This window comes from Chiloscyllium punctatum, chromosome 27 (assembly GCF_047496795.1).
Source record: "Chiloscyllium punctatum isolate Juve2018m chromosome 27, sChiPun1.3, whole genome shotgun sequence".
NCBI lineage: Eukaryota > Metazoa > Chordata > Chondrichthyes > Orectolobiformes > Hemiscylliidae > Chiloscyllium > Chiloscyllium punctatum.
In genome coordinates, this window is record NC_092765.1 from 18,237,896 (window position 1) to 18,260,074 (window position 22,179).

Below are 22,179 nucleotides of genomic sequence, written 5' to 3' on the forward strand. Positions count from 1 at the left end.
TTGGCACACATCCACAAACATTCAATCACTCTACTATGGACGCTCAGTTGCAGCAGTGTATACTATCGACACTCAGTAGCAGCAGTGTATTCTATGGGGACACTCAGTAGCAGCAGTGTGTACTATCGACAAGATGCGCTGCAGAAGTTTGCCAAAGGTCACGATCAGCACTTTCTAAATGAATAATCACATCTACCTAGAAGTACAAGGGCAGCAGATACAGGGGAACACCACCACCCGCAAGTTTCCCTCCAAACCTCTCACTATCCTGACTTGGTTAAAAATCACACAAACACCAGGTTATAGTCCAACAGGTTTATTTGGAAGTATAAGCTTTTGGAGCACTGTTGCTTTGTCAGGTAGCTAGTGGGGCAAGATCATAGAACACAGAATTTATAGTAAACAACTGATGTGATATAATGAACAAACCTAGCTTGCTTTTAAGTCTTTCATCTTTTAGGATGGGTTGCAGGTTTTGATTCATTAATATGTAAATCCCAGTAGTCAGGGACATTTGATCTTGGATTTTCGGGTGACCATCCTCCAAGATGGACTTCGGGATACGCAACAACGCAGAGTGGCTGAGCAGAGGCTGATAGCCAAGTTCAGTATCCATGAAGATGGCCTCAGCCAAGACCTTGGGCTCAAGTCACACTACAGGTGACCCCAACATACAATACAATACACTCACTCACTCACTCTCTCACTCACACAGACCCTCTCTCACTCACACAGACCCTCTCTCACTCACACAGACCCTCTCTCACACATACGCTCTCTCTCAGACACACACACATCCCCACATTCACACTTACGTGCACGCCCTCTTACAGGCATATACTGTCACACTCTTGTTCATTATATCAAGCACACGCACACGCATACGCACACGTGCACACACAGACACATACTCACACTCTCTCCATCTCTCCCCACACACTCACACTCTCGCTTTCTCTGTGCCTCATATGCATGCACACACACACACAAGACTGTGGGGTGAATCTGCATTTGCAGAATTGAACAAAAAGCACACAGTTTGTAGGCAGTCAATCCATATAACATTTTTTAAAATCCTACTTTAGAAATAGAACAAGTCAGACTCAAGATTGGAATACAGACAGACTCTAACCTCACACTTTTAATACATTGTCTGAGCTGAGTTGTCACCTTCTTTTATAGAACCTTAAGTTATCTCGGGAACGTAGCTTGAAAGAAGTTCTGGATTTACATATTAATGAACTGAAACATTCAAAAAGATGAAAGACTTAACAGCAGTCCAGGTTTGTTAACTATATTGCATGAGTTGTATGACACTGTGATCTTTGCTATAAATTCTGTGTCCTATGATCCTTCCTCACTAGCAATCTGATGAAGGAGCAGCACTCTGAAAGCTAGCACTTCCAAATAAACCTGTTGGAGTATAACCTGGTGTTGTGACTTTTAACCTTGTCTACCCCAGTCCAACACCGGCACCTCCATATCATGGCTATTTTGACTTGGAAATATCCCACTGTTTTTTCAGTGTTGCTAGGCCAACATCCTGGAATCCTCTTCCGAATAGCATTGTGGGTCTATTTACAGAAAACAGTCTGCAACAATTCACCAAGACACCACCTTCTCAGGGGAAGTAAATGTTGGCCCAGCCAGCAACACCCTTATCCCACCAACTAATACAAAAACACTTGTCTTGGAGTACTAAATATGGTGTTGGCCTCAATAGGAAGATGTTGTGACTTTACAACATGTACAGTGCAGTTTTATTATGAGACAACCTCTCACACATAAAAGTTTGAAAAATTGAGCCTTCTTTTTGTTTGTCCCAGATTATAGGATGATATGATAAAGTGTTTAGAATCATGGAAGGGTGGGCCAGGCAAAGAGAGTGCAGGTTACTTGTAGTTAAGGAATCTAGAACAAGAACACCTAGACAGAAAATTAAACATTAGCATTTTAGAACCGAGGCAGAAGAAACTTGTTTTTACACAGTTATGACACTGTGGGATTCTTTTTCAAGATTAGGAATTGAGGCAGGAGCTCTGTCAACATTCAAGATTCAGTAAAATAGGTAGATTAACACTAGTAGAAGTAATTGTGATTAGATTCTTGTGTAGAGGGGAAATGCTGTTACCAACTGATTTGGTTGAATGACCTGTTTCTCTAGTGTCACTGATACATTTTTATGTATTATGGTAGTCATTATCAGCATCTCACAATCTTTGACATGAGTTTCCCCGTACAAATAGTGTGACTTTGCACACCTTCACATCAGCTTGCGCAACCCTGACATCTAATCTGTTGTAAAGTCTGAAATTTTGCAACTATATATATGTATGTGGCATTTTCCTGTATCTCACACTCTTACTCGTGTATCTCTTACACTGGATGAAATCCATGCACAGGAAAAAAATCTTCCAATTTTGGTTCTGTCTATGTGAAGCACCTTGAATCATTAGAGGCAAAATGTAGAGAATTTTTTTTCTGGATATAATTTGTGCTGCACCAGACCAGGGAACAATTGGAAATCTACCCTTCAATGATCTAAATCAGAGGAAATTACATGCTGGGGCACTGGAGTCACAAGTAAATCAGAGCAGTCAAGGATTGCAAAGTCTGTTTTTAGAACTAGAAGAAATAGAATTAGAATTTGTACTGTGTGGAAACAGGCCATTTGGCCCAACAAGTCCACACCAACCCTCCGAGGAGTATCCCACCCAGACCCATTCCCCTACCATATTACTCTACATTTCCCATAAGTAATGCATCTAACCTACATATGTGGGCAATTTAGCATGGCCAATTTACCTAACCTGCATATCTTTGGATTGTGGGAAGAAACCGGAGCACCCAGAGGAAACCCACGCAGACATAGGGAGAATATGCAAAATCCACACAGTCGCCCGAGGCTGGAATCGAACCTGGGTCCCTGGCGCTGTGAGCCACCATTTTGCACACTGTAAGACATTAGTGAACCAGCTGATGGCTTTCAAGCTTTCTCCTCCTATTTTTGTTGCATTAAGTGCAAATCTATTTGAACCAAGTTTCATAATCTATAGTTATAAGATTGTGAACTGATGGCTTTTTTGAAGTTAACCAGGTGTATCAACCACTGGTATAACCATACCTTATAAAAGCTATTCCACATACTTCCAAAATTTCAGACTTTACAACAAACTAGATGTCGGGGCTGAGCAAGCTGATGTGACGGTGTGTGCAAAGTCACACTATTCAAACAGGGAAATTCAGGTTGACGTTTCATTTTTACGTCATTGGTTAAACAGCAGATGAATGATTGCTCATGATTTATGTAACCAGCAACAGAAAGCCCACAAAATAATTTATTGTTAAGAATAAAGCCTATAGCTAAGCCATAGCCCAAAGCATAAAAGAGGGTAGATCTCAGTACCGTGAAAGATACGTTTTCTTATGAAAAGCAACAATTAGTCATCCTGAAGGACTGACTGGAATTTTTTTAAATTTCTACAATTCAGAAGATGTTCTTACAGGAGTCTAATCGCCCTTTTTAATGACTTTTGTTAGAAAAAAAGTGGTCAAGTGCTCAAGAGATTATGTTGGCAAAAACATTGGCAAATCAATGTCCTGCTCCCAATTAACTGTCAACAGGGTCAAATTTGAAAGTCGTTTTAATAGCATAATGATCTATGTTCTCCCAGTCAATTCTATTACAAAATTACATTTGAAATGTAGCTTGGTGTAACCTGTGATAACGTGTAGTTTCCTGGCCTTCTTAGCAATGTGTAAAATGTCAGAGGAATGCACCAAAGCTCCGTTTTACTTTACAACGACAGATCTGAGTAGCAGCCTCCTATTCTCTGGATCAGGAAGCGTGGGTTCAAACCTTACCTATACCCAGAGATGCATCATAAAATGGCTGCACAGGCTGACTAAAAAATAATTTATAATCTCAATTGATTGTGTGTCTAATGCCTTCCCTGACCACACTCCAATGGTTTTGGATTTTATTTCAATTCGTCCATACCATATCCTGCAAATAACTTTATCCAACTTCTTCAACATAGTAGAAATATCTGCAGGCACTTCAGAATGCAATTGTACAAGTTTGTGAAACTGACAGCACACTCCTTGTCACTGAGCTCCAGAACCAAATGTTAGGACTTGTTGGTTAAAGAGATAGGTGTTCAGGGACATCTCAAAAAAGAAAGGAGAGGAGGAAGGGTTGAGAGAAGGAATTCCAGAGCTATGGCCCTTGTAGCTAAAGGCATGGACAATTATAATTGGAAGTCAGAGCTGGAGTATCACAGAGATCCTTGGTGGCTGGAGAAAACTTCAAAAGAAGAAAGTAGCAAAGAGAATTGAGAAAATTGAAAATAAGGATGGGAACTATATATATGCCAGTTGGGAGTCATGTTGGCAAGTGAGCACTAGATGAAGATGGTTATTTGAGCAAGTTCACAGGCAGCAGAGTTTGTTTGAATTTATGGAGGGTGGACGATAGGGAAACCAGCAAGGTTTGTTGGAGCGTAGGAGATGCAACCTGATAGAACTTTATAAAATAATGAGAGGTATAGATAGGGTTAATGGTAGTTGTCTTTTCTCTAGGATTGGGGGATTTCAAATTAAGGAGCACATTTTTGAGGTGTGAGGAGAGAGATTTTAAAAAGATATGAGAGGCAAATTTTTTACACTGAGCATGGTTCACGTGGAATGAGCCTCCTAAGGAAATGGTGGATGTGGCTACAATTATAATATTTTTAAAAAACTTCTGGATAGATACATGAACAGGAAAGTTTGGAGGGAAATGGACCAGGAGCAGGCAAATGGGATTAGTTTAGTTTGGGATTATGTTTAGTATGGACAGGTTGGAGGGAAGGGTGTGTTTGTGGTGTATGACTCAATGCCAGCCAGCTGGGAGTGTCTGACTTTTGGCTTCCTGCTACACTTAACAATTTTTTTTTCTGGCTTCAGCAATATGGTGGGCAGCATTCATCCACTATCTATGTAAGCATGTCTCATCCAGTAGGTACCTTTTTTATTCACTCATGGAATGTGGGCATCGCTGGCCAGGCCAGGATTTACTGCCCATCTGTATTTGCCCTTACCAAGGTGGTGGTGAGCTCCTTCTTGAACTGCTGCAGTGCTATAAGTAGACCCACAATGCTCTGAGGGAGAGAATTCCAGCAACACTGAATGAATGGCAATATATTTCCAAATCAGGATGGTGACTGGCTGGAAGGGAATTTGCAGGTGTCCCCATGTAACTGCTGCCTACATCCTTCTAGATGGAAGTGGTCATGGGCTTGGCAGTTGCTGTCAAAGGATATTTCATGAATTTCTGTAGTCCATCTTGTAGACAGTACTCGTGGTACTATTGAGCACTGGTGGTGGAGGGAATGGATGTTTATAAATGTGGTGCCAGTCAAAAGGTCTACTTTATCCTTGAGTGTTTTTGGAGCTGCATCTATCCAGCTATATGGGCAATATTCCATCACACTCCTAACTTGTGCCTTGTAGATTGAGGACAGGCTTTGGGGAGTCAGGAGGTGAGTTATTTGCGGCAGGATTCCTAGCCTCTGACCTGCTCTTGTAGCCACTGCATTTATAAACAAAGACCAGTTCAGTTTCTGGACAATGGTAACCCCCCAGAATTTTGATAGTGGAGTATTCAGTGATGACAATACCATTGAATGTCAAGGGAGGATGATTATATTCTCTCTCTTGCTGCTGATGCACTTCTGTGACATGAATGTTACTTCTCTCTTTCAGCAGAAGCCTGATATTATCCAGGTCTTGCTGCATTTTGGCATGGACTGTTTCAATATTTGAGGAGTGATGAATGGTGTTGAATATTGTGAACATCTCCCATTCTGACCTTATGATGGTGGGAAGGTCATTGATGAAGCAGCTGAAGATAGTTAAGCCTGGGAAACCCATTTTCTACTGAAAATGGATGCAGTGCTATAGATATATAAGCCAAGCAGTCACAACCAGTGAAATTTAATAAGAGCACTATTTATAAAGCAACTCATCTCATCAGCAGAAGCAATAATAAATGTTTGATTTCAGTCTCTTACCTTTGGCTTTTATTTGTTCAACTTCACCTGAAAGTCTTTGATCAGTGAAACCTTTTATTTTGCCAAGACCCACATGGCTGTCACTGGAGTGTGAAAGTTACAATGCTTGTGTACAGTCCCAGCGTTGAAGTAAAAATTCAATTTGGGCAGAAATACATTGTCAGTCGTCTTGCATTATCTGCTTAATATACTTTCCACCAATTGCAATGAAGGGCAACATATCATTTGCCTTCCAAACCACTTGTTGCATCCACAAGCTTGTTTTGATAAACAAAGACAGAATGTCCCCTTGTCCACCATTATTTCTCATCTATCACCATGTAAATAATACTCCGCTATTTTGTCTTTCCCACCAAAACTGATAGTTTCACACTTATACATGTTTTACTCCATCTTCCATGTACTTGCCCACACACTCAACCAGTCTAATTACTTTGAAGCCTCTTTACATCCTCCTTACCACTCACAAGCTCATCTCTTTTTGTGCATAACAAACTTTAAGAATATTATCTATGATTTCCTCATCCAAATCGTTGATATTTCCTGTGAGTAGCTAGAATCTAAGCTTTGATCCATGTGTTACCTCTCCAGTCACTGCCTTCCGCTCTGAAAATGACTTATTTATTCTTGTTCATTGTTTCTTGTCTACTAACTAATTCTAAATCCATTCCAATATGTTACTCCAATCCCATGTGCTTTGATTTTGACCACTAACCCTAAGGTGGAACCTTTTCTAAAGTCTTCTGAAAATTCAAATACAACACTTATTCTCCTTTACCTATTCTCGTAGTTACGTATTCAAAAAATTCCAGAAGTTTTATCAAGCATGATTTCCCAATCATAAATCCATAAAGAATTTGTATAACCCAATTTTTGATTCTAAGTGCAGCGTTATCACATCCTTTAGTTTTATGGCTAATGTGGTTTGCCCAGTCTGTGTCGATTAAAATAATACATGACTACTGTTAAATTGAAAACTTTACACCACAAAGTCTAAAAATGATTAAAAATGAAACTGAACTCTGGATTCTGCCAATGGTACTCTATTCTGAGTTCCCAATTAATGAGTCACTTATTAAAGGGAAAAGGTTTACGCAAAGTCAGATTGTCTCTTACACAATTACACCAGGATGAATCAGCTCTTTTCCTGTGTCTATTCCATTACTAAGAGAATCCCTGAAATGTTGATTCCGCTGTCTGGCGTATTTAGATCTGTCAAGTTTGTCTGAACAGACTCACTGTGTTTTCATTACCTGGTCTCCTCCCCCACATTCCTGGGAAGGGCTTATGCCTGTAATGTCGACTTTCCAGCTCCTCGGATGCTGCCTGTCCTGCTGTGCTTTTTCAGCATCACATTTTTTGACTCCTCCCTCAAACTCACTGACCCACATCCCCCACCATTCACTGACTGACCTGGCCACCTCAATGGCATCTCATCTTCATCTGACTAATCCGAAAGCAAGCACTGCAATATTTTTCCAGATCATTATTTCTAATATCTTGTGATGTTTACTACCTCTACCAGTATGGGATACAAATAAGAGATGTTTGAAGTAGTTCGGTGCCACAAATCCTCCTTTGTTTTTGCCTTGTCTAATGATGACTGGTAGATTGTACAACATTAGGGGGAAGGAGAACATACCCTACACCATCCTCATCCTGATGACCATCTTTGCAAGTCACTACATCAAGATGTATGTAGATGCTCGGTATGCAAACGCCAAGTGTCACTACATACTGAGGTTCTACCTCTCCCTGGTGTTGCAAAGGGTGTGATGGTTTCGTTGTTGTGGAATGCTCCAAGTAGTTGAACCATTCTGTATCACCTGTTCTTCATGGAGAAATTTGCAAACAAACATATCTTTGACCACCACTCCATCAGGAAGTGGCCAGCACATAGTGTTCTCAAGACTCTGAGGGAAAGGAGACAGTGGATCCTATCGAGTTCTTCTCTGAGAAAGCCTCATCACCAGAACTTTCTAACAAGCACCAAGGTATCACTCGGCTGGGTGGTGAGAAGAGCACTATCTGTGAGATCTATTACGTACACCCAGACTCTCTGCACCACGGCGCTCTGCCCTCGAAGTGATTGCGGGGGGAAGGGAGTGGAGATGTGGGTTGTTGAGACAGTCACACACCTCCTACTGGAATGTACCTTTGCAAAAGAAGTCTGGAGAAAGTTGTAGTGCTTCTTGTCGAGCTTCATCCTGAGCAGCTCTGTGACGTGAGGCTCTGAACTCAATGGGCTATTCCCCGGGATGCACACTGAGACAGACGTCAACTGCGCCTGGAGAACTGTCCACTTGGTGAGAGAAACTCTTTGGTCTGTCCAAAACCTGTTGGTCTCCCAGAGTAAGGAGTTGACCTTGACTAAGTGTTGCAGACTGGCACATTCCAAGGTCCAGGACTACTTGCTGAGGGACGCAGTAAAGCTTGGGGCAGCTGCTGCCAAGGCACAGTGGGGAAAGACCACTGTCTAAGGTCTTTCTGCCAAAGTTAAGATTAGATTAGATTCCCTACAGTGTGGAAACAGGCCCTTCGGCCCAACCAGTCCACACCGACCCTCCGAAGATTAACCCACCCAGACCCATTTCCCTCCGACTAATGCACCTAACACTATGGGCAATTTAGCATGGCCAATTCACCTGACCTGCACATCTTTGTGACCATGGGAGGAAACCAGAGCACCCGGCGGAAGCCCACGCAGACACTGGGAGAATGTGCAAACTCCACACAGACAGTCGCTCGAGGTTGGAATCAAATCTGGGACCCTGGTGCTGTGAGGCAGCAGTGCTAACCACTGAGCCGTCATGCCACCCTCTGGAGTCTGTTCTGTTATCAGACACTTCGAACCTCACATGCATGTACATATAGTCTTGGACAAGTAAGGGATGCCTTTGCTATGTTTACTGGCTGGATTCAAACTCCAACCTTTGTTTCTTCATATGCTACTGTACAGAACCAAACTACATTAGTGACTATGGATGTATATAATGACTGGTAGATGATATAACATTAGGGGGAAGGAGAACATACCCAACACCATCCTCACCCTGACCATCTTTGCAAGTCACTACTTTTAGAAATCAAAGTATATTTTTTGCAGCTAAAACAAAATACATCACAGAGTATCTCCAGAAGAGTCGCTGTTCTGAAATAACAAGCAAGTTTATTGCATGACAACTCATTTGGTTAGTCATAATTACATTAGAGAGCTGATACAGATACATCTGTTCCCTCTAAAAGCTGGAGCAGAATTCCCTGCCTCCACGTACAGACTGTATGCAACATCAATAGAATGGATGGAGTCAGTGGAACACCAACATTAACCCTTCAGAACCACTAACAAGAATGTGTCTATTTCTGCCTTGGGCAGAGAGTTCCAGAGACTCATGGCCTTCAGGCCAATAAATTATACTTCAGCAAAACAGTAGAAAATAGTGTTTGTGTTTTGACAAAAAAATGGCTGTTTCCCCTTGTAGAAGAGTCTAGGACTCAAGGGTGTACTTCAGAATAAGGGGTCACCCATTTTAAAACAGAGAGGAGGGGGAATTTCTTCTCTGAGGGCTGTTGAAGGTGGATCATTAAGGATATTCATGGCTGAGATTTTTAATTAGTCAATGAGTCAAGGGTTACAGGGTAAAGGCAGGAAAATAAAGTTGAGCCATGTTCTCCTAGAATAGCAGAGCACCTGAGGGGCTGAATGGCCTACTTCAACTCCAACATCTTATGATCCTATTACTTTCGAGAATGAAATTGATTGAATGATTCTTGCCTGTCTGTTGAAATATTTATTTTGATGAATCAACCAAAGTTTTCAATATTTTTAATGCAATTATGAGTCTTCCCCCTGTTTGATTTCAGTGGTAAGCTGGACTCTTTTATCTTCCTTCCTTTGAGTGTCCAAGATAATTCTGGAAAATTGCTAGCCCAGAGTGTAGAACTAAATAAAGCAGAAAATCCCATTTTCTGCATCAAGAATTATGTATAATTTTGTGGAAGATGGAGGAAAGGTAACTTCAGAAGTCCTAGGATTAGGGTTGGAGATATTGACCAAAGCTGCACAACTTCTGTTCGCCTAAAGACTATATCAAATACAGTTGCTGGACACCTTTACTTCAGCCTTTAGTAATATGGAGGACAGTGTTTCGGCATGGAATGCCTACATACGTGCCAGTCACCATATTAGGTGGCCATTTTAAGCCTGTCAAATGGATGCAAATTCCAAGTTCTGAGATCCTGATTCTCTTGAGAAGGAGACAGAATGTTGAGTGCAGAAAAATAGTGAAAGAAATGATGAACAAAAGAAGGGTTTAGGATAAATCAAAGCACAGATATTTATTTTTAGATTAGATTAGTGTGGAAACAGGCCCTTCGGCCTAACAAGTCCACACCGCACCCGCCGAAGCGCAACCCACCCATACCCCTAACCTAACACTACGGGCAATTTAGCATGGCCAATTCACCTAACCTGCACATCTTTGGAGTGTAGGAGGAAACTGGAGCACCTGGAGGAAACCCACGCAGACACGGGGAGAACGTGCAAACTCCACACAGAGAGTCGCCTGAGGCGGGAATTGAACCCGGATCTCTGACGCTGTGAGGCAGCAGTGCTAACCACTGTGCCACCGTGCCGCCCACTACTGTTTTGCTGAACTGTAATGTATGCTGTTGAGGATTGTGAATCTTTAAAACTCTCTTCCTGAAAACACAGTGAAAGAAGAGTTTTGGAATATTTTAAGCCAGAGGTAGACGGATTCTTGTTAAGCAAGGGGCTATAAACATATCAGGGTAGGTGAGAATGTGGATTTGAGGTTACAATCAGATCAGCCATGATCAGTGGTGAAGGGGGATCAAAGGGCTGAATGGCCTGATTTGTAAGCTAGAATGTTAACTATTACTTGATGACATCTTGGGCCTGATTCTGAATTGATCTATGTGCTTGGGTTTTGAATCGGTTAAGATCTCACTTATTGATTAAAACAAATTATAAAATGGCACAGCATAGAAAGAGGCTATTCAGCCCATCATTCTGGCACCTGCTCTTTTATACAACTATTCAATCACCCCTACAGTACCTGCTAGCCTTTTATTTCTTCCTCTCTTTTCACATACTAATGTGGTCCCCTTCCAAAAGTTATTTCTAAATCTGCTTCCAATGGCGTTTAAGGCAATGCATTCCAGATCATAACTAGAAGATTTCTCTTCAGCTGCCTCAGACATTGGGACCACAGAATCAGCCACAATTCTATCAAAGTCACCCCTGGTAAATTTGTGCTGCTTTACTCCTGATCCTTCAGCCAATTGTAGCAGTTTGTCCTAATTTACCTTCTCAAAATTCCTCATGATGTTGGTTACCTTTATTAAATCTTCCTTTAACTTTACTTCCATGGATGACAATTTCAGCTTCTCTAGTCTCTGCGTATACCGGAATCTCCAGATTCCTGGTGCTATTCTGCTACATCTCCCTTACACCCTCTTCCTAAAGTGTGCTGCCCATGATTGAACAGACTGCTCATGCAAAGGCCTATCCAGTGACCTACAAAGGTTTAGCATAACTTATTTGCTTTCACCTCAATACTTCTATAAAAAGGCTAAAGTAGCCTTTCTTCAGCGACCAAATTGTATCCCTAATCAATGGGAAAAATACCTCCTGGCAGCTTCCCACTAAGCACAAAAGCAATTACTCGCTGTTATCGCTTTGCTATCCTTTCAGTCTGGAAACATTTCTGTAATTACAATTGTTCCTCGAATGTGCCTGTTTCTGAAAGTTTACTCACACCCAAGCAGGTGCCTGCCTCTCAGCTTCAGATAGATGGCGCTGTCTTTGCTGGTCGATTGGAAAAAGAGGTTTCAGCACCTGATTAGCATTTGTTCGGTGCTGCTGGGAGTGTTTATTCTCTGCTAAACATCATCCACTTCAGAGTCCTCCCAGGCCCCTGCATCTTCGGGACAGCACTGTCAGCCCTGGTTCTATCGGTCACCCTGTGAAGCCCATATTTATCCATGATTGAAGCTCCTTCCTGATTGTCTTTCATGGGTAGAGGGCAACTGACTGGGCTCCTCCTCCTGGGTTTTCTCACAACAGACTAAGCACGGGGCTGGCAAATTTATCCAGAATGAGATATAAGTAGATCCTGGTGGCCTGCTGGATCTGGAGAGAGGTGCAAAGTAGGTGGCTCAGATGCTGAAAAGCCTAAATGCCATGAACACATTGGACTTAACCAAACTTACATCAATGAACATGGCTTGTATTCCCTGGAGCTGAGCAGGTTGAGGGTGGGGCATTATCATAAAATTAGAGTTCAGCCATTCAGATGTGACATCAGGGAGCATTTCAAACCACTGTGAGGTTATGGTGCAAAAGCAGACCATTCAGCCCATCTGTATCTGTGTTGGCTGAATAAACCAGCTGATCATTCTCATTCCACTTTCCAGGACTTGATTCTGATCTTGCAGGTTACAACACTTCAGGTACAGATTCAGGCTCCTTTTAAATGACTTGAGGGTTTTCAGCCACAACCACTAAAGTGGGCAGCGCATCCCAGACACCTACCATCCCAGAGACACCTACCATCCCCGAGACACCTACCATCCCCAGACACCTACCATTCCCGAGAAGAACAGGATTTTCCTCCTGTCTCCTCTAATCCTTCTATCAATTGGCTAAATTTGAACCTCCTAGTAATTGATCTGTTAGGGGGAACAGATCTTCCCTGTCAACTTGATCCAAGCCCCAATTACTTTGTCCTCCTCAATTAACTCCCCTCTTGGCCCCCTCTGTTCTAAGGTAAACAACACTAGAGTCATGGAGATATACAGCATGTAAACCCTTTGGTCCAACTTGTCCATGCTGACCAGATATCCTAAATTAATCTAGTCGCATTTGCCAGCACTTGGCCTGTATCCCTCTAAACCCCACCTAATCATATATCGATACAGATGCCTTTTAAATGTTGTAATTGTATCAGCCTCCATCACTTCCTCTGGCAACTCATTCCATACACCTAGATTGAATTTTCTTTGCCACTTTTCTGCCCAATTAAATAAATCATTGATATCTTCCTGCAGTTGACTGCTACTCTCTTCACTAACAGCTACCCAGCCAGTTTTATGTTGTCTGCAAGTTTCCCAACCATGCCTATCACAACTGCTTCAACAAAAGGATCGTGGAAGACTGGAAATGCAAGCAAGTGCTGCCTTTGTTCACACCATCCAATGAAAGAGCAGCGCTCCAAAAGCTTCTGACACTGTCTACATGTAGCTCCTATCACAAAGCCTGAGACGGTGTTAATGCAGAGTGAGTGTTGGTTCAAATAAAAGCTCGCATTTGTAAAGTAACTGTCATGATCTTAGTATATTCCAAAGTGCTTTCAAGCCAATGAAATACTTTTTGAAGATATAATCATAGGGGAAGATTGATGCTTTGGTGTTAAATTGAATTGAATTGTATTGAATTTATTGTCACGTGTACTGAGGCACAGTGAAAAGCTTTGTCTTGCGAGCAATACAGGCAGATCACAGAGTTAAGTAGCATAGATTAGTAAATAATCGGTAAACAGCAGCAAAAACAAAAACACAGGTACAAGGTCATTGCCAACCGGGTCAGGTCTGCTCTGGGATCGGTGATCCACCCTGACCAAACCTGTGCTGCACCGGGCAGGAAGATCTCTGAGAGTCTTGCACTCCTCAGAGATACAATTGCCTAAGTGCAGGACAGGGGGGTGGACACCTGCCTCATCAGCCTGGACCAGGAGAAAGCCTTTGACAGGATATCGCATACATATATGAGGGACATCCTCTCCAAAATGGGCTTTGGGGAGGGAATCGGAAATTGGATCAGACTGCTCTACACCAACATTCAGTGCAGTCTCAATCAATGAGTGGGAATCAGATAGCTTCCCTGTAAGATCTGGAGTCAGGCAGGGATGCCCCCTCTCACCCACCTTGTTTGTGTGTTGCATAGAGCCATTTACCAAATCCATCAGGAAGGATGTGAGCCTGAGGGGTGACTATTCCTGGCAGCGGGGGCCTGCAGGTTAAGGCCTCCCTGTATATGGATGACGTTGCCGTTTTCTGCTCGGATCCGCTGTCCGTGCACAGACTCATGTGCATCTGTGACCAGTTCGAACGGGCCTCGGGGGCCAAAGTAAACCGAGGCAAGAGCGAGGCCATGCTCTTCGGGAACTGGGCCGACCAATCCTCTATCCCCTTTCACCGTCAGGACTGACCACCTTGAAGGTGCTGGGTATTTGGTTCGGGGGGGCTGGGACGTGCGCCAAGACCTGGGAGGAGCGGATCAAGAAGATGAGACAGAAACTAGGCAGTTGGGAGCAACGGTCACTCTCCATCGCAGGAAAAAACCTGGTCATCAGGTGTGAGGTACTCTCAGTATTGCTTTCCCAGAACCTGTGCCACCGCAGTCACCCGGGCCATCTTCCACTTCATGTGGAGATCAAAGATGGACCAGGTCCATAGAGACACAATGTACAAAGACCGGTGCAATGGGGGAAAAACACGCCCAATGCCACCCTCACCCTGATGGCCACCTTTGTGTGTGGCTGCATCAAGCTGTGCATGGATCCCCGGTACGCAAACACCAAGTGTCGCTACGTACTGAGGTTCTACCTGTCCCCGGTGTTGCGAAGGATGGGCCTGGCCTCGCTGCCACAGAACGCTCTGTGTAGTTGGACCGTTCCGTATCACCTGTCCTTCGTGGAGAAATTTATGAGGAAAAATACCTTTGACCACAAGTCCATCAGGAAGTGGTCAGCACGTAGTGTCCTTGAGACCCTTTGGGAAAAGGAGAGGGCGGATCCTGTCGAGCGGTTCCCTGAGCAGACTGTCAAAGCCATTTGGCAGAATGCCTCATTACCAGAACTTTCCAACAAGCACCAAGACATGGCTTGGCTGGTGGTGAGAAGGGCTCTGCCGGTGAGATCCTTCATGCACGCCCGGACTCTCTGCCGCACCGCACGCTGCCCTCGAAGCGGATCCTGGGGGGGACGAGGCTGTCACACACCTCCTTCTGGAATGTGCCTATGCAGAGGAAGTCTGGAGAGGAATGCAGTGGTGTTTGTCGAGGTTCGTCCCGAGCAGCGCCGTGACGCGGGACTCTGTGCTCTACGGCCTGTTCCCCGGGACTCACACCGAGACGAACATCAACTGCGCCTGGAGGATCATCAACTCGGTGAAGGACACTCTCTGGGCGGTCCGAAACCTGTTGATCTTCCAGCTGAAGGAGTTGACCCTGACTGAGTGTTGCAGACTGGCACATTCCAAGGTCCAGGACTACGTGTTGAGGGACGTGCTGAAGCTTGGGGCAGCTGCCGCCAAGGCGCTTTGGGGAAAGACCACCATGTAACATCTGCCTGCCTAAAGAAGAACGGGGGGCCCATACAGTCGTTTGGGCTCTGCTGAGGCCTCAGCTAAATATATAGGCATATGATTGAGAAATGCACAGACCTGTACATAACAATGATAAATTCTGATCTGTGTATGTAAATGTTGACATATGTATGGCATAACCAAATGTACAGACCATCAAATTATTTTATGAATAAAGTATATTTTTGAAATATAAAAAAAACACAGGTACAGGCAAATGTTAAGAGTTTGAGTCCATTCAGCTCCCTCAGTTCTGCACCAGTAAAGTCAATTAGATTTTTCTCTGCTCAAATGAGTCTGAGATGAAAGTGCTAGCCAATGAACACCTCCAACATTTAACATGCTTGCTTACGTTTTTCCTTTCAGCTGCTGAATAACCTATGGTTTCCTTTTTGTGTTCTTTTGATAGTCTGACTGTAAGACTGTAGGGTGAGTACATTAAGGGTCTTAGAGAATTGGGTGAGCATGATATTTCTAACCAGTGCCTTTTCCTTCCGACTTGTAGGTGATTGGAGTAATTAGCAGGGAATACATCCCCCAAGGGACACGTTTCGGGCCATTGGTTGGGGATATCTACACCAAAGACAATGTCCCAAAGAACATAAGCCGAAAATATTTCTGGAGGGTAAGTTAAGGCCCATGACTGAAGCTGAAGGCCCAATTTACCTTTGTTCCCACAACAGGAATGTGATGGTGGTTGGATAATCAGCCTGGTTTTGTTGTTTAAATATGAGGCAGCAACCAGGCAGAGCTCTCTGCCTCTTCATAACAGTTCTGTGAAATCTGTTCCTTCACTTGAGGGAGAACAGACAGACTCTCGGTTTAACATCTCATGCCAAATACAGCACATCTGACATCGCAGCACACCCTCCAGACAGGTACTGGGCTGTGAGCTTGGATTAGGTGCCCAAAGCCCTGGAGTTGATTTGAGATCCATGGTGTTCTGATTCAGAAGCAATGGACTATGATATAATAATGCTGTTACAGATTAATCCAAAAAAACTGACAGCATATTCTTTAGGCAAATGAGTTACTGGCAGAACACGTGATATATTGCCCCTGGATGAGGTACTGTTCATGGTGATCAGTTTTGAGCTCTTAAACAAATACTATTAGTTCTGAAAGAATCAAGAGGGAAGCATTGAAGATGATTCCTAGGATCAGTCATTTTCAGTTCTGAGTTTTTCAGGAAATTGAGATTACTGTCTTTGGCAAGAAGGTGAGATGAGCTGTTTGAGGTTTTTGTGGTTCTGGAGGATTCTGACGAGGCTGATCTGGGCAGATTTTACAGTGTGGCAAAAGTTCAAATCTTGGGGTTACTGCTTAAAAATGAGGAAGTTAGAAATAAGAAAGAAAGCGAGAGGAAAATTTTCATTCAAAGTGAATTGTGGAATTAATTATCAGGGAAGGACATTCAGTGTAAATATGAGTGGATCTGCTCCTGGTGAGAGAATGGATCAGGGGGGATTTGGTAAGAAGAGCAGAGTGGGTCAGACATTGTCATCTCAGAGATGGTGGATTCAAACGTATGCCAAAGGCAAAGCAGACATTGCAGGCTGGGCTGGCATTTTCCAACTGGACCCTGAATATAATTGTTCAGCACCAAGCTCCAGTGCTCCTTATAAACAGTCACTGGGTCAGGTAGGTATCAGCCTTACACAATTGTAGGGATTATGTCCTTTTCCTTTTTGCTGGAGGTGCATCAGGCTATCTGAGACTTCTTCCCAGGCATTATAGCTCAAGTCAATAGACAAGGAGCCTGACAACTTCCGTCCACTCTTGCTCCATGATAATTGCCCTTGGTTGGTCATGGCTTTATCTGTTTACATTGGGCATCAACTCAGCTGAGCAGTAGTACATCAATCTGCAGTCCTTCAATAACTCACTGATATTAGTAATGGCACATGGATATATAGAGAAAAGTGGTTGCCAATATTGACAGGAATAAATGATGGACAATCAAATATTGGGCCTCTGGCTACATTTGACATGAGTTCCCTGACAAATTGGGTTTCAATTTTAGTCCTCTGGTGGATCCTGGAAAATCTCTCTGGTGGTGGCCCCCAGCAGTCACCTTAAAGCTTTAACGGGAAAATAGGACGGATTAACAGGGTGGGATGAAGGAGCAAGAGATGCAGCGAGAATGGGGGAGGAGGGTGGGATTAATCTGATGGGGTCTGACTGTGATTAATTAAATTATTTGAGGTGTCATCACCTGACTTGCTTCTAGCCACTAATAAGTCAACACTGCCTTCTAATGCCAATTGAAAAGCAAACTGTTGATACTTGTCTGTCAGTCAACGTTTTAAATCTGGAAAAGGGAAACGTTCAAAGAAGATGCCCCTGTAAATATTTTCGAAGGTTACATGCAGCAATGTCCTAGAGATGGATCTTAAATTCCTGGAGACCCGGAAGGTTGGCATTCCTTCTTGATTAGCCTCTCGACCTCCCTCGGAAATCTGTGGATAATGAGCGTGAGGCAACAAGAGAAATGTGATAGACTGTGAGTTCTGAGCATCGACAGATTGCAGGCGTCCCTCTCCCCCTTTTTGTAGGAATATCCCATGGAACTGGATTTCGTGCAGATCTTTACGCAGCTCATCATCGCAGTTTGGAATTGTGATGGATTGCAAGGCAGCGCCCTAATGAGATCAACAAACTGAAAGCAGGCTGGTTGGGGGAGGGGGAAGAGGGACTTTTTCAAGTTTCACTACATTAAGCTTGAGAGGTTGAGAACAGTACAATTCGCACCCACTGCACCTTCAGCATCCTGGAGGATAGGAAGATGCACAGACGTATACACACACTCACTGGGTGCCTCTCATGTCTGACTCAGTTTTACTTCGAATTTGTGTCTGTTCCTCTTCAGCAAGACATGCCCTTCTTGCAGACAATTCGGAATGGGCAACGATTACTGATCTTGCCGAGATCCTCGTTTTCTATGGAGACTGGGAAAGTTGCAATTTTTTTTAGAATAGAGCGTGTTAGGGGGAGATCTACCAAATGTATTCAAAATGATAGAGGGTTAGGATAGAGCAGGTGGGGAACAACTGGTTGTGTGGCAAGTGGTTTGGCGAACAGAGGTCACACCTTTAAAACAATCGGCAAAATCGAGGAGACATGAGGAGAGGTGTCTTCATGCATGAAATTTTTAACAAACTAAGGTAGAATTTATACAAGAACTTTCAAAAGTTGGCTGGGCATATGCAGGAAAAGATTAATATTGTTGATAAGAGTTACTGGGGGAGGCGGCGGTAGGGGACAACGCTGGGCTGTGGCAGTTCATTGGTAAACTCATTTAAAGGGCCAGTAACTGCCAACGTGGCGAATGGCCTCCTCTCTGCTGTAAGATCCTAATTCTGAGGTGACTATGATCCAACTCATTCAGACATCGGTCTCACTGCCCTCTGGTGGATACACTGGGGATTATCGTGAAAGGCACCATTCTTTATCCAGGCGAAAAGTGAGGGCTGCAGATGCTGGAGATCAGAGTCGAGAGTGTGGTGCTGGAAAAGCACAGCAGTTGAAGCAGTATCCGAGGAGCAGGAGAATCGACGTTTCTGATGAAGGGATTTTGCCCGTAAGGTCGATTCTCCTGCTCCTCGGATGCTGCTTCAACTGCTGTGTTTTTCCAGCGCCACATTCCCGATCTTTCTTTATCTGTCAATCTAGTTTCTCTCCTGTATTTCATTGTTAGAAACGTGTTCCACAAACCTCGGGGTTTTATCTTCCATCTTTGACCGCCCTTATCCCACCCTGTTACCACATCCTTCTTTCCTCCTGTGCTCATTTATCGCTCTGTTTTCTCAACGAGATTTCTAGAAATGCGTTCTATCATTCTTTTCTCTTGTGTTCTGGACATTTCCCGTTGTGTTTTGAGTGTTTTATGCTGCTTTTCAAAAATTGCCCTGTGAACATTACTTATTCCCTCGTAACTTGTTGCTCTGGTGTTGCCTTCCATGCCACCTGAATGCGGGATCTGATTGGAAAGGGGATCCCAATATAAAGAGCTGCCCCCCCCCCCCCCCCTCAAACACACAGTAAATGTTTAACCCCACGCTGTTAGAAATGTCTGGCCCTGGTTAATGTACACCGCTCGCATCCAATTTCTCTCCACCCTAACGGAAATGTTGCTGCATGTCTCTTGCGCTGCTGAGAGCATCACTGAGGAAAATCCATACGGGCCCGTTCAGGGTTTGTACAATAACGTGACTGACGGTTTTACTATTGATCCACAGAGTTAGGATTCAGGCGCTGAGAAACTTCACCTCTCGTTGTGCTGCAGTTTCCGTTCCTCATTTTATCCCAAATTCTCTCCCTTTCACTTCTTGCCCTTCACTCCCCCCACCCCGCGCCCTTCTGTTGTGCAGTCCCTGTAATCCTATCTGCCAAGTCACACATTGGCTGCGTCACTATGGTGAGTGCTGGCAAGCTATTTGACTGCAGGAGGCTTCACATTCATAAGTCCCGATCATATCCTCACCGTGGTGTAAAGCAGGTACGTGAGAGAAATAAAGCCTCAGCGGCCAACAGCATCCTGTCATATTCCACAGGAACTGAGCGGAAGCACCGTGACCCCCGAGGGAATATTCTCACATGTTTAGCTGCAGTTTTCGGAATGGACCCCGTGCAGTACAGTCCATTTACAAAAAAAAAATTCTGGTGACGTCTGTGCCAGGAATAATCTCGAAATTGCTACCTTGTCATTGAGGGAAGCAAGTTATGGTTTTGGTTCGACAATATGAAACTTCAACGCAATAATAATAACAATCAGTTTGGATTGGTTTTGCTGTGAGGAGGACGGTATAATTGGGATAGGTCCTGTTCTGGCCTCAATGCTGACTCACTGGGTATCACGGGACCGACAGATTCCAATATCTCACAAAGTGTGGCGTTCCCTCGGCTTCTGAGCTTTGCATTTCTCTTGTTGTTCTTTGCAATTGTTGATGTTCCTCATTTTCCAAACAGATACTGTTAGGGGTAATTCCTGCATCTTCCCCTCCCTTTGAGAATGTATGTCACACAGTCAGGTCCATTGATCATCATTATTGGGAACTGCAGTCATTTAAATCAGTCTGTATGTACACACTTGGGGGCAGGTGGGACTTGAAACTGGAACTACACTACCACAAGGTCCATTTCCCTTAGATCTGGAGGGGAGAGACGTCCTCAGTGATGTGTAGCACACTTGGTGCCTTACTCCTGAACAGGTTTATAGCGAGGCCCTGGTGGTGCAATTTGCAATCATTGGTTAGTTCATAGCATGTCATTTGAGAGATGGGTTTGTCAGAGGAACTTGTTGGTGACTTTCTGTATTTTGATCCAAAAGATGTCTTCCTGACTCAGGAAGCTGACCCTCCCCTGGGTACAATTCCACAGACACTGATCCTCCCCTGGGTACTGTTCTACAGACACTGACCCTTCACTGGGTACAATTCCACAGACACTGATCCTCCCCTGGGTACTGTTCTACAGACACTGACCCTTCCCTGGGTACAATTCCACAGACCTGAGGCCAGGCGCCTCAGGTGGAAGACAGGCACGAGATGGGTTGAACAGCTCATCCTGCAGTATTTCAGATCCAGCCCCCTGTGTTCACTCTTTGAGGCTCTGGGAAGCTTTGCAGGATGCTTTATGAGTCCAATAGTGAGCACTGTACTAGCTGGATCTGACACATGCACCTTTTAATCTTTACACATGTTTTGTAGATAGTGGATGTGCATTATGTAACATGGAGTCATCCAGGAGGCCATGGCTAAAGACTTTGGTTCATTGTCTGAGGTATGTTAGGGTGATTCTTGTCCCAGTCAGTGTTCCAAAGGGTCTCGTAGGCCATTGTCTGTGGGTGGGCGAAGGAGGGTTATGGATTGGACGTCAATCGGTCACCCACAAGGCCCTATTTCCACATGGAAAGTCACGACAGTGTGGGACAATCATTATATCCCAGTGAAAGTCAGCGTCTGTGGAATTGTACCCAGGGGAGGGTCAGTGTCTGTGGAATTGTACCCAGGGGAGGATCAGTGTCTGTGGAACTGTACCCAGGGGAGGGTCAGTGTCTGTGGAACTGTACCCAGGGGAGGGTCAGTGTCTGTGGAACTGTACCCAGGGGAGGGTCAGTGTCTGTGGAACTGTACCCAGGGGAGGGTCAGTGTCTGTGGAACTGTACCCAGGGGAGGGTCAGTGTCTGTGGAACTGTACCCAGGGAAGGGTCAGTGTCTGTAGAACTGTACCCAGGGGAGGGTCAGTATCTGTGGAACTGTACCCAGGGGAGGGTCAGTGTCTAAGTGTACCCCAGTGAGAGTGAGTGTCTGTGGAACTGTACCCAGGGGAGGGTCAGTGTCTGTGGAACTGTACCCAGGGGAGGGTCAGTGTCTGTGGAACTGTACCCAGGGGAGGGTCAGTGTCTGTGGTACTGTACCCAGGGGAGGGTCAGTGTCTGTGGAACTGTACCCAGAGGAGGGTCAGTGTCTGCGGGAACTGGTGTCCAGGTGAGCGTGCCACTGTGGGCTTGGGAGAAGGAAAACCTGGAAGCGGAAGAGGCACCAGTTTTGGAGTTCCGACTCGCCGCCGCCTTCATTGAAGATGAAGGGAATGAGCTGGGTGCTACTCCAATCTCGGAAACATTCCGAGTACTCTAAGACAGCTATGAGTTTTCCCCCTGGTCTGTGATCCGGAACATCTTGCTGCACAGCTCCCTGCAACTGATAGAATAATTTCGGGAAAAAAACCCAGCAAAGAT

General features: G+C 44.3%; 1 protein-coding gene across 2 annotated transcripts in view; it reads left to right on the plus strand.

Annotated features, from left to right (window-relative positions):
* The window catches only part of LOC140453499 (PR domain zinc finger protein 1-like), a 64,404-nt gene that overhangs the window by 20,797 nt on the left and 21,428 nt on the right, over positions 1–22,179 (plus strand). For both annotated transcript variants that reach the window (XM_072548234.1, XM_072548236.1), the window contains one exon: positions 15,946–16,065. In XM_072548234.1, coding sequence (XP_072404335.1) covers positions 15,946–16,065 — 120 coding nt within the window. The remainder of the gene's footprint in view (positions 1–15,945; positions 16,066–22,179) is intronic.